Below are 13,183 nucleotides of genomic sequence, written 5' to 3' on the forward strand. Positions count from 1 at the left end.
TTTCTAAAGCCCAAATATTGATATCAGTATCAGCCTCAAAAATCCAGAATCAGCTGGGCTATAGTTTATACTGTATATCTTTAATGACTAGACGTATCGTAGTATTTAATGAGTGGTTCATCCTCCAAATGGACTTAAGTAAATAAATAAATTGCACTCTTCAAAACACGCATCCAAAGAAAAACCAAAGTAATTCAGTATATGAGATTTGTATACTGTATGTCTACATACTGTATATATGTATAGCATTTACTATGTAAAGCCTTTTGCTATAACTTCTGATAAAATAAGTGCTTTGCATCCTTGAGCAGCTGTGATCCTTCATCATCCAATCATAAAGTTTCAACTTTCAACAAAGAGGTAAATGGAATCAGTCAACACAGAGAGCATGTTTCACTTCCAATAATAGGAGTTTATTACACTGCAGTGTATTGCAGCCAGGTCAAGTGGCCTCTCACGGCCTTTAGGTTGCTAAAGAAGCTGTTATAATGGGTCGGTCGCATGTCGCATGTCGCATGACTGCATGACGTCTCCACGCCTTTTGAATACACTGAACTTCCCAGCATTCAATTGGCTGGATTATTGGGGATGTGGCACTTTTCCCAGCTGCTCATTGGTGTGGGGGGGTCATTAAAACAAGGGTGGAGGGCCTTTATGTCAGAAAGAGGGGAGACAGCTGTATGTGAGGGACAGCTGACTGGTTCCTTTGAAACCAACCAGTCATGCTGGAGACATTCCTAAAATTCCTCTTTGGTAGACTCCATGTAGGCTTGGCATTAAAAGTGGGAAAATTGACTTAAAAATATGAGGAAAAGCCAACTGATAAAGATGTTTGACTGATGTTTTTTGTTGTTATATCATTTTCTGAGAGGATACAACCATTGTGCAGGAGCCACACTGTTGACCGAGTGACACACCACTGGTACTCCGCAGTATCGTTCAGCCGGGGAGCTGCAGCTACTGTATATACATGAGACACAGAAATATCTGACCAATTACTCCAGATTTTTGCTGATGAAACTGATTTTTCAAACATTGCTTCTATAGTTCTCAACGGTTCCCACTGAACATATAATGGAGCTGAGGGGACAGTGCGAGTCAGTGAGGAGCATGACTAGAGATCCAGCTGGAACTGGCCTGGCCCGGCCCTCGCTGCTTTGAAAAGGTGTCTGGTTTACAGGCAGCGGTGACATAACCAGAGTTGGTCGTGGGTTATTATATAACAAGCATGTCCTAAAGGAGACAAAACATGCTTCACAGGCCTCATTCATCATGGTCAACACTCATTGTCTACATGGAACAGGCATGTCCGCCACACCATGCCAACACTGTTCAGTCAAGTGTGCAAATGACAGGGGATTTTGAAATAAAAAACATCCATTTAAGAAAGTTTGTTTTCCCAACCACACTGACTGAGCAACAGAGAAAATGAGGTAGCTGGGTAAAAGGCATAAAGCAGGACAATGAAACAGTGTTTGTACATGAAGACATTTCTTTATTGTGACACAGAAATCTCAAATGCCATCTGATTCTTTACATCTGTATAATCCATTTTAGATATGTTAAGTTTCTGATGTGCAGAGGTAAGACAGTAAAAGTTAAGTTAATGCAACCATAAATAATTGTAATAAATATCAAGTAAATGTACAGCACACATTTTTTTTCGCAACACCTCTTTGTATGGATATGTCCTTTTTATAACCTTACCTACTCCCCCAGAGGAGGAGGAAGCAGGAGAGAGAGAGCGTCCCTGTTAGCAGCGGTATATCACCCTTCAAAAGAACTGAACCAAAACCAAAACTCGCAAGCAATTCAGCAATCCAATATGCGTCCGATATCGATTCTGTTGTGTTTTTCAGTTCTATCCAAGTAAAATGGCGATTTTACTCACACAAGAAAACATGTTTCACCATGAGTAGAAGAAGTTGAATCCATCTGAGTACAAGACAAAGGTGATAAAATTACTGGTATTTCCAAAATTCATAAAAAATGACAACACAACAAACCGGATATCCAACAGACATCACCTAGTTTGCTCATTTTAGAATCTTTTCTTGGAAGAGTAGTGCAAACCAAAAAACAAAAATCATATAAGGTGAAGTGAATTAGCAATTAATAAAAACTGCCATCAAACATAACTTCAGTCTATTTACATTTCTTTTCCTAAGTCATTTTTACACAGCTAAACATTTGGTTATGGGTAAAATGAACAAACAAAAGAACAACAGAATCCTGTTCTTCTTTCATTAAAGAAAACTATGGAAAGGCAGAACTCAAAATAATCCGCCGCCCCTCCCCCAGTGTGTGTGTCTGTGTGTGTGTGTGTGTGTGTGTGTGGGTGTGTGTGTAGATTCTGTATGTTGGGGGGCGAGGGAGGGGGGGCTGTTGCACATTCAGTAGCAGTAGCACACAAACAACGTGGGAGAGCAGCTCATGAGAACATCATCTCCTTCCTGTTTTCACACGAGCAACACAGGTTTCACAAACCTGAAATGCAGTGCATCAGAACCAGCAGGCCTCTCCTATCGCCCAATCTACCTGACCTACCATGCCGCCACAGCTACTTGGATATCGAGAAATCAAAAAGAGCGATTTCATAAACTAATAGATTAATATGACTTTTTACATGACTTAAATACCCTCTCTTCGGAGACTCAGATAAAATGTATTCAGTTTATATAGGCATAAGTTAGCTTGTCCATTAGCAGTTCATTTTTTAATTTTTTTTTTTAAACAGGCGGTAAACTACATAATTTCCTGTACAGCAGTTGTTCACATCCATCTGCCTGCTCATAGCTGACTTGATCAAAAATAGGCAGCATCACACATTTCCTTTTTCTGGTAGTAGTCGTACCTCCGTCTCAAACGTCAGATAATTCTATGAAAATCGCTTGCCATCGTTTTCTTTTCACACACAACCATCATCACCCTCTGGGGAGAGACTCCTACAGCAGAGGCGTGTTTCAGAACATCACCCCCACAGAGGGGAGACAGAGGGAGGCAGCAAGGTTAAGCATCAGGAGAGTAACAGTTTGTTTGTTGCCTTCACAGCAATGCAAAGTTCAGCAACTCTGAGTAGAGCTGGTTTCGCCAGACCACACTTTCAATGCCAAAATGTTACAGCAGAGAGGGGGTTCAGCAATCATGAATTTAACTTGCAACTGTAAAGTGCTGATCTGAAGTCATCCCGATAAGTTGTTAAATTCACAGAACTCGACTGAACTTTGTTAAACCCTCTGTTAAAAGGTAGGGGAAGGGAAAAGGCGGACAAAAAAAAAACTACGTCACAGTTGTCTCACTTCAATGCCATCCTCAAACTCAGTGCAACCAGAACAGACACTTGTTCACGGTGTCAGCGCTAGTTCAGATTATCTTCCCTGAATTCTTCACAAAAATATGTGTCAAACATAATCATGAAATGTAGTATTTGTGTAAACTGCGATTTAAAAAAAAAAGCAAGGGATAAACATGCAAAGCATTAATAGCCACTCAAAGTAAAATCAAATTAAATTAGATTTGTGGTTTTGTTGGAGCAGCAGAGCATAAAGAACTGTGGTCTGTCTCAGAGGAAGGTCCAGGGAGGCAGGGGTCAAAAGTAAGACGGATGGGGGAGGGGGAAGGTATACACGCATGGGGACGCGGGGTTGTCAAGTCTTCTTAGCCGCTGAGAGGGTCCTCGCGGTAGTGGATGGCGTATCGCAGTTTCTCCAGCATCACATCCAAAGAGGTGTACTGGGGCAGTTTCACCATGAACATGCAGGTCTCCACGCGAATGTAACGCGAGTCTGGCTGACCTGGAGAGAAGGAAAACAGAAGGGTGTATCACAACATAATCACCTAGTACTTCTCTTACATAATGAGTCTCATTATGTAGGTTTACCACTGGAGTTTTTTCATGGACCGGCCAATGAGTTGCTGTGTTAGCAATAATAAGCTTGTCTAGGTGATAAAAGCGAGCGTTAATCTATCTTATCTGTAGTAAACCCTAACAGACTGTGTGTTCTAGCCGATGATTTTAAATAGTGACTAATAGCGAAGATGTGAAGTTTGGAAATCTAACAGTGTGTTCCTCCCACACGGAACTGCTTCTTATGTCCATTATATAAACAAATCAATTTACAAACATAATCAAGCTGCTGCAAACAGCTTGTTCAAAGTCTGTCTATGACAAGCTGCTTTCATCATCACTATCAGTAGTTTCTGCACTAACAGCACTAAGAAGAACGTCACGCAGAGATAGCAGCCCCTTGTGTCAAAGCACGGCCATGTCGAAACCTTGCTGCCATTACCTGCAGCTCCGTCGGGAGGGGCGATTTTCATGGGGTATGGGGGAACGTGGGCGGTGTCGGGCCCCCCGTCCTTGCAGGGGCAGGTGAATGGTATGCGCTCCTGGTTGCAGGCAAACTTGATGAACTTGCAGAGCTCCTCTTGAGTGAACATCTCCAGGGCCGTCCAGAAGAACTCAATGTGCTGGTCGGTCTCCATCAGACCCACCTGATACATGGTGTGAGCCTACAGAGGGAGAGAGCAGGGCATACTTTGATTAGATTTGATTAATATCAACCTGTAAGACAACAGTGTTTCTCATGTAAACCCTACAGCTCTGAAATAGTCAAGTCTGAGTGATATCTCTCTAAATCATATGTCCATCATATATCAACAGTAAAAAATTGAAAACAACACTCACTAAAATTGCAGCAGACACTGAAAACCTGTTCTGGGCCAATCACTAATAAATATGTCATGCTGTGTGGGGGTGGGAAATGTTTACACTTGCTTTGCAACATAGTACACAAACAGAATTCAGCAGGCACTGCATTACTGCATTACCTTAAGGAACTCCAGGTTGATGTAAGGCAAGCCGCAGGTGCGCAGCTCCATCTCGAGGGGGATGAGCATGGTGAGCAGCTGCAGGGGGATGATTGAGCCGAGCCCGGCGCGTACTGCTGTCATACACTCCACGTTCTGCAGCTCCCTCAGACGAAGGCTCCGCACCGCCCGCGCATACACATCCTTATTCTCCCAGCTTAACACGCACAAACAAGCACAAAAGAGATGAAGACATCAGACTATAAAGAGCTAGGTCTTATAGATGAGTGCAGTTTGAAAGAATTGATAATGACAAGAAATCCTTCTCCTGTACCTGACAGTGAGGCTGCGACCTCCCTGACAAAGCTCCACCTCCTCGCCCGTCATGGTGATGTAGGTGAAGGTGCAGCAGGGCCGGCTGGGGGAGTCGGGGCTTTCTCCCGAATGGTGCTGGGAGGAGATCTCAGCACACAGGGCCTCCAGCTCCGTCTCATCGTTCACCTGCAGGGTTGGAGAATAGAGGTCATGTTAAGGTCACTAGAACCACTGTATTAGCTGGGAAAGACATGAGGTATGAACTTACATTTTCAAACTTCTTGACATAGTTGTAGGTGAGCACATCCGCTTCCTGAAGGTCCTGCTCTGGGTCGAGGGACTCGCCCACCAGACCCTTCCAAAAGGAGCCGAGGAGGTCCAAAGGAAGAGGCACATCTGCGCGGATGGCTATGCCCAGAAGCTGACCAAAGAAGTGCAACAACTGTTCCTCTGCATAGCTGATAGGACAGGGCGTCAGGATGTACTTACCCTGAGGAAAGCAAAAAAAAAACCCAACTGTGATTCATATTACACCATCTGTGATTAACTTTGTTATGCCAAATATGAGTCTTAGAGAAGAGTAAAGACTGCATTTTTAGGATTGTGCTATCAACAGAACATTATGTAGTTTTGCAATGGCACTCTAAACTATGTATGGTATCAAAATCAGTTAGATTTCAAAACTGTAAGGACACATTGAGATTCAGGCAGTATCGGGCCAATCCATACTATGATATACTGTATATGCCTTGTTGGGAAGAACAAAAGGTGTCAAGAACAGAACATACTGAAAACATGTCAGAGAGTGAACAACATTACCTTGTTACGGTTGGCTGCAGCACTGGGGCAGGGGAGCAGCAGGGAAAGAGCAGAACTCTGTAACTCCTTACACACCTGCCATAGGAAATGTCTGAAGGAGCCACCTGGAAAGACAGATTCATCAAAGCTACGGTTAGGTTTGGAAAAAAAAATCCTGACATGTAAAACACTGTAAGGTAGTACAGAAGAAGACGTGAAGGAGAAATTCTAACTTGTGCCATGAACTTCCTCTCCAGTGAAGCGGATGTTAAAGGCATAAGTCGGGTCTCCTCCGCTGGCCAGTTTCACACAAAGCTGGGACGATGGCATGCAAGACAGCTGGCGTGCTGCTTGGCAGAAATACGTGTTCTCTGACGATCTGATCTCACCTGAAGGAGACACAGAAAGAATTTGTGCAAAGATCCAGGACAAGCGATACGAAATTGAAAACAATGAACATGTGAACAAGTGAAAGGAATGCATACCTCCCACGATCTCTAGAGGGTCCAGTGTAATCTCTGGGGCAGCATGGTCAGCTGTCCGCTGTACTGTGGCATTCAATACTCTGTTCATTACGGTGACCTTAGTGTCGTAGAAGATTAGACCTGAACCCAGTGGAGATAGAAGAAGAGCTGATGAGTGTAAAAGACAAGATCCAATCAGATTCACTTTGTTTTAATCCAGTTCAGACATTTGTGTTTTAACAAGGCAGTGACACGGATACGGTCACATCCACGTAGGAGGCTTTGCCTCCTTGTCCTGCTTGATCTGTGCTCACCTTTGGCCTCACATAACAGCGCTGCAATACTGTTCTGATAGGTCTGTGTCTGTCTCAGCTCCACTAGCGGCAGGAAGAAACTCTCCAGGGTGTTGTTGAGGGACTGCAGCAGAGCAAAGCGCAAGCGCAGGCTCTCCACGGGCACATCTGAAAACACACACACACACACACACAAAAGGTTAAATACACGAGGTGACATAACTACTAAGCAAGTGTGACTTACAGTATGTAGCCAAAATAAATGTTTTGAGTGGAAATTCCTAAGGAACTGCATGTTCCATTGCAGATGACATTATTGGAAGAGAACAACAAGAACACCAACAACAGGGTTTCAGCCTTTTTGACTGTCTTGTTTACTACAAAGATGATAACAAACAAGTGGTTTACTTACTGAGCAGACAGGCCACACGAGGATCAGCAGTGTCACTGGGGTCCAGGTAGACTTCATGGGGGTGTAGTCTGGCTGGCGTGATAGCCAGGTGTCGGCAGAGCCTGTTGATGTACTGGACCAATGCCACGTCCATTTCCAAGCCCCACTTCCTACAGGCCTTCTGGGCGTGACGAGTGTCTATACAGGTGCACCTAGTACAGAGGACAGCTGCTGTTAAATAGAGACCTCCCATAATCCTTAGTCACTTCTATTAATAATTTGATAACAGTTAGCGATTTATCAAAGATGAGCAGGCATTTGAAATTTCTTTTCTGTCTTTGGCAAGAAAACATAGGCAGATGTCATGCTGCATTACAATTAGATGAGTAGTGTGAAACTGAAGGACATTCATTTGAAATTGCACTCTATGCTAGGAAAATTAGATAAACAAAGTTTTTTTTTAAGAATACTTCTAATAAAGTAAAAAGATAATAAATGAACCTTGAATAACTGAACTTGTGACACATTTTGTCACAATACAACAACATGTTGGGTTCCCGGACAGCTTGTGTTGTGACAGTATTTGAGTTACAGCAGTCCGAGTGCTGGTTTTTGGGTTATGGCTTTCCCCAGTCTCACCTTTCAAAGTGGAGGTCATAACCACAAGCCAAAATTGCCCTCCAGACGCTACGGATGTCCTGCTTGGCACGGTCAACAGCAAATTTATGGAAGCCTTCCAGTGTCAGGAACTTCTCCTCTGGGACTAAAGAAAACAAAGTGGTATGTGAGGTAGTTCACAGCTTCTGGTTTCAAAACAGGACTCAAATTTACTGTTGTAGGGCAGTAGAGCATCACAGCAGGGCCCATCACAAGTTACCAGAGTGCAAAGCGATATCTTCAAATTGTCTGATAAACAGTAAAAACATCCAAATTTAAGTAAGGGGAAGGGAGTAGAAACATTTAGAAAACACTATGGTGGTTAACCCCACTGTCTTTAACTTTGAACCATCAATCAACTAACATATTCAGTGATGTGTGTATTCAAAGTGTGTGTGATTTCTGCCAACCTTCAGTTTTCTTAGCGGGTGATTTTTCCACATCTTTCTCGTCAGGTCTGGATTTCTCAGGAGATTTTGGCTTCAGGACCGTTTTCTTCTCACTCAGCGCAGTCCTGTCAGAGACAAGAGACCAGCAAATTAAAATTCAATTACTGTGTGACAGTGTAAAAGTGTTGTGCGGGAATTTACTCACCTGACACTGTTGAGCACAGACTTTTCCTTGGTGGGAGGTTTGGTGATGGGCCTCTTGGTGCTCACTACCTTGCCTTGGTGCTGTTCTTTTCCTGCTTTGCTGTATTTGTTCTTATTGGGCTTGGGAGTGCCATACTTTCTTAGAATCTGATACAGACAAATGATTTTGACACACATGAATGTATATACAGTATAAAGTGTTAATTTTTTATGTGATGGTTGACCCCAGAGGGAAGCAGAGGGAAGTTTGTAACACTTGACCCTGCCAGTGTGTTATATACCTGAGTAAGCTGGTCCTCGAGTACTTTCTTTGGAGGCCTAACATTGGTGAAGAAAGTATGCAGTAGGTTTCCAGGGGTCTGAGAGTTGATCTGCTCCTTGCTGAGGTAAATGTCAGACACTTTAACTGGCTTGGCCGGTGTGAGGCTGAGCATCTGCTCTGAGTGCACACAGCTCTTAAAAATATCTGTGAGGACATCTCGTGCTCCAGGTACAAGCTTGTCACCTTGAAACATGGAGAGAGATCATTTTAGTTTTTATACTGGCAGAACTAATGTCACTGTGTAAAAGCAGAACATACTATATATAATCAGAGGCCAACACCAACCTCTGACTGACTTGTCCAGGAAGTAGTCCTCAAGGGCGGAGCTTCCCTGTGTGTCAAACAGGCTTTGGTTAACACTGGAGGCTGTGAGGATCTCCTCATTGGTCAACTCCATTAGCTCCTCTTCACCTTCCAGACTGGACAAGCCAATCAGGTCACTGCTGTTGAAAAGACTGGCACGGATTTTTTCCACTTTGGCCCGAGAACGAACCTAAAAGGAACAAAAGAAAGACACATGTATTTCCTCAGAACAAAACAAATTCAAACAGCTTTGATCTATTATGGTGCTGTTAATCAACCCACCTCAATGACAGCATAACCCTTGATGGGCCTGGCCATGACTGCATTGCTCTCCAGTGAGGTGACTGTGTGCATAGAGCCCCCATCTGACACCGATGGTGTTTCTGCACTGTCGAGAGGCTCCCCCAAACTGCCGAGACTCCCCAGGCTTCCTGTACTACACAGGGAGGTATCTAGACTCTCTTGACTAGAAACAGTCTGGGGGTCTTGGGGGCCCTGCTGCGGGTATGGAACAGCCGAAGCTGCAGCAGCAGGGGCGAGAGGTGGAACAGCTAACAGCTCCTGATCGACAGAAAGTTCACTGGCAGTGCGGGAGACTCCCTGAGAGGAGCTGCAGATCGAAGTCTGGCTGGTAGAAGCCGAAGCGCTCACACTCATAGCTGGAGTCACGCTGCTGGAGCTGTCCGGACTCTCAGGACCTCCGCTGTTGGGGAAATGGCGCTCAGGTTCAGGGCCCGCTTTGCCATCCTGAGGGCTAGAAACCCCAGCTCCAGCTTTGGGCTTTTTGGGGTCCTCTTCCTGCAGAGGGATGAAGACTTCATCTTTGAAGAGCCCGCCATGTGCGTTGCAAGCCCTACGGATAGCATTTCGAACCACGGCCTCCTCCAGGTGCGTGGGGATACCTGAGAGCACCAGCAGGCGACTGTGGGCAGTGGGGCCCACCAAGGCCTGGCAGGCATCTGTCACTGCGTCGCTGGTCACACTTAAGCCCTGCGGATCCTTATTGGCTAGATGTCGTAGGATCATCAAGAGAGTGAGGCACCGGTGGAACCACAGCATGTCCTCAGGTTTACTACCCGCCATGTTCAACAGCGCGCTGTCACTCTCTGACAACCGTGCACCTCCACTTCCCCGTTTCCCAGAGACCGCTGCCGCCACTGCTGCCGCTGCTCTCTCGCGCTTCATCTTCACTTTCTTACGTTTGGATAGCAGACTGGGGCTCTGTGGCGTCTGGCCCGGGGACGATGACGAAGATGACGAAGAGTCACTAAGGTTAGGGGCGCTGGTGGAGGACAGGGCGCCCACTGAAGAGCCGCCAACATTGAGGGGAAGCGTCACCTCTGCCACAGCCAGACACACCTCCATCAGAGCGTGGAAGTAGGTGGAGAAGCGGCTCTGCTCCGCCCCCAGAGCCAACGCGACGCCTCCAGATGAAGACCCCCCTGCTCCCGCCCCTCCAGCAGTCCATCCCTGAGTCTCACGGTCGTAGAGCTTGCGGAGTTCTGTCTGCAGGGCCATGAGCACTGCGAGGCAGGGGTTTAACAACAGAGCAATGGAGCTGGAGAGACCAGCAGGGCTCTTGCGCTGCTCCAAGTGGTGGATCTTCCGCAAAAGCTCAGCCAGCAAGTGAAAGATGAGTTCTTTGATGGTGGGAGCCAGATCAGTGGTCCAAAGCAGACCGCCTAAAACAATAAGAACAATGACATAGAAAAACATTACAAATTGGGATCTCGAAAGTTCATACAAATAATTTAAGATTAAACAGGTAAAATCCACTTTTGTGCTTGGGTGGTTGGGGAGAAGGGTGGCATTAAACGTATACAGCAACTACAAACAGCTTAATAAAAGGTGTTGTTATAACTGGTGTTCAACCCACCTAGTAGTTCTACCACCTGCAGCAGCACAGACGAGGGCACTGTGTCCAGCTCATCCTCTGATCGCTCACCGCTCCCTCCCAGCTTCCACGTCAACAGCTGTTCAGCAAATGCCATGGCCAGAGGAAACTCCAGTGGCAAGGAGTGCAGCACCAGTACAGCACCAGGAGGGGGCGACACCCCTACAATCAAGAAAATGGGATATTTAATTCCATTTTATCCTGTAACAGATTATTTTTTAAGAAAAGTTGAAGCAGTCTGTACAAATTTCCTTCTGGGAGTCAGATACTCACCCAGTTTGATGTGAACCTTGTCAGTGGGTATGATTACAGAGGGGTATTGGTTGGTTGTGGGAGGAGGAGTAAGGCCTGTGTTAGTAGGTGAGGCATCCAGAGGATAGCACACCGCCTCCATCAGATTTAGCTGGCCATTTCTACGCACTTTGTGACCCAGGCCATACACCATGACTCGAGCCCAGGGAGCCTTGTAAAGGCTGGAGCTAATGGAGTGGAAAAGACAGGAGAGAATATAAAAAATGTAACAGGAAATGGACGGTAAGACATCTGAGTTCATTATGAATTGCTGAAGTTCAACCCTTCTGAGGAACTCACTCTTTCCGGCAGCCTAGCTGGCTCTCCTTGCAGGACACGATCACAAATGCAGCGCCTGGGAAGCTGACATCCATGCTAACCTTTGACTCCGTCACAGGAAACTCCTCAGACGTAAACTGCTCTGGTGCATTCTGTCGTAGTGGACAGAATTACAAGAGAAGATTAGCAACTTTACAGACTGGGTAGGTATGCAAAGACAAGCTCATTAAATTAAGCACTGATTGGCAGAGCTGACCTGTAGAAAGCAGCAGATCTGCTTTGTGAGCTCCAGTAGGCTCTCCTCTCCTTGATGCAAGGCACGGGTGATGGCCACCGTCAGCCACTCCCGGATGGGCTGAGCATTGCCCTGGTAGAACAGGTCTGAGGGAGAGCAGCTTTGGCCTTGGAGGTTATGAAGCACTGACTGGGCCAGTAGGATAGAACTAGAACTTATAGTGCCATCTGCAGGAAGGACAACATCAGAGCAATCAGCACAGAAGCCCAAAAGGTCATTAACCTCACACTGAGAGATCCAGTTATTCACAAGAAAGATTAATACTCACCAGGGAGGGGTGGAGCCAGCAGCTGATTCGACAGCAGCTGCAGGTGTTCTAAGGTGATGTCACGGATAGCAGGTATGTGGAAGAGACGAGTGAAGGTGTGGGGATTCTTGGGGGCAAAGATGTTGAGCAAGGCCATACGGCAGTATAACCGAGCCAGCGCACTCTCACAGCGAAGCAGTTCCCTACAGCAAAGCAGTAAAACAGATGTTATTTTGAGCACTGGTGCAGGATGCATTTACATTATGCTCACCCCCATTAGGTTCATACATTACCTATGAATCTGAATGTTGCTACTGTCTAGTGAGACTAAGCCATTAGCTGCAGTGCGTCGAGATCCGGCAGGCGGACGCTCCAGCATCTCAATAGGGTACCAATACCTCACCAGCACCCCCTCACTGCGCAGGTAGGTCTCCACCTGTACCAGCTCATTCACCTGGACAAGTTGAAGTTAACAAAGGCATACAAATATTTGGGTTTTAATGTTGATGAGCATATGGATTTTGTGTATGGCACATCAGCACTCTCTGTCTGCAGGCAGGGCACTAGGGGGAGTTATTGGCAGAGGGAGATATTGGTTTCTTTACATACAAACATACTCTTTCACACTGGTGTTTGTCCAGTCCTTGACTATGCGGCTGGGGCCATGGCAGGTACCCAAGGAGCAACTGCGCCATTTGGCATTTCCTGGCTGTTCATAGATTTGCTACAATTGACACCATATGACAGGAGATGTGGGTGGGAACCCTGTGTGGTTTGATAGAAGGTTGGTATTGCCGGGCTATGGAATAGGTTAATAGATATGGTTGATAACAGGCAAGCCAAACAAATATCTAAATGGGATACACAACAAAATGGGCCTTGGGTAACGTATATGTATATGTGTTGTAAATATTTGTTTGAAGAAGAATTCTTTCAAGTTGCAGAAAATTAATATTGTATCTGTAAGGGGAGAAGGTGTTTAATACATGTTAATATGACAGGGCAAACAAGACTTAGAGTAAACCAAAGTTGAGTACTTACTGTTAAACTAAATATTATTATTTTACTAGAAATATTTTTATTTTTAATTAATCAAAAGAAAAAAAGATCTATTTTTGCCCAAATAATAACTGGTATCCTGCCTCTTCTTATTGAAACGAGTAGGAACACTGCTTTGGAAGAAGAAAATCAAATTTGTGTGATTTAGGGGAAATTAAAAATGAGTGTCATTT

The 13,183-nt window shown here is 45.2% G+C and overlaps 1 protein-coding gene across 1 annotated transcript in view; it reads right to left on the reverse strand.

Moving 5' to 3' along the window:
- Positions 1-3,204: 3,204 nt before the first annotated feature.
- Positions 3,205-13,183, reverse strand: part of LOC139283816 (probable E3 ubiquitin-protein ligase HECTD4) — a 34,906-nt gene continuing 24,927 nt past the window's right edge. Inside the window, exons 55-76 of the mRNA XM_070903857.1 lie at positions 12,245-12,405; positions 11,973-12,154; positions 11,666-11,871; positions 11,431-11,561; positions 11,113-11,318; positions 10,822-11,001; positions 9,228-10,627; positions 8,928-9,135; positions 8,602-8,825; positions 8,322-8,467; positions 8,138-8,241; positions 7,710-7,833; positions 7,092-7,282; positions 6,701-6,847; positions 6,408-6,527; positions 6,156-6,311; positions 5,944-6,047; positions 5,393-5,614; positions 5,144-5,310; positions 4,831-5,026; positions 4,290-4,512; positions 3,205-3,794 (exon numbers count right to left, since the gene is read on the reverse strand). Of these exons, the coding sequence (XP_070759958.1) occupies positions 3,658-3,794; positions 4,290-4,512; positions 4,831-5,026; positions 5,144-5,310; positions 5,393-5,614; positions 5,944-6,047; positions 6,156-6,311; positions 6,408-6,527; positions 6,701-6,847; positions 7,092-7,282; positions 7,710-7,833; positions 8,138-8,241; positions 8,322-8,467; positions 8,602-8,825; positions 8,928-9,135; positions 9,228-10,627; positions 10,822-11,001; positions 11,113-11,318; positions 11,431-11,561; positions 11,666-11,871; positions 11,973-12,154; positions 12,245-12,405 (4,935 nt within the window). The 3' untranslated portion in view covers positions 3,205-3,657. The remainder of the gene's footprint in view (positions 3,795-4,289; positions 4,513-4,830; positions 5,027-5,143; positions 5,311-5,392; positions 5,615-5,943; positions 6,048-6,155; positions 6,312-6,407; positions 6,528-6,700; positions 6,848-7,091; positions 7,283-7,709; positions 7,834-8,137; positions 8,242-8,321; positions 8,468-8,601; positions 8,826-8,927; positions 9,136-9,227; positions 10,628-10,821; positions 11,002-11,112; positions 11,319-11,430; positions 11,562-11,665; positions 11,872-11,972; positions 12,155-12,244; positions 12,406-13,183) is intronic.

This window comes from Enoplosus armatus, chromosome 4 (assembly GCF_043641665.1).
Source record: "Enoplosus armatus isolate fEnoArm2 chromosome 4, fEnoArm2.hap1, whole genome shotgun sequence".
Lineage (NCBI taxonomy): Eukaryota > Metazoa > Chordata > Actinopteri > Centrarchiformes > Enoplosidae > Enoplosus > Enoplosus armatus.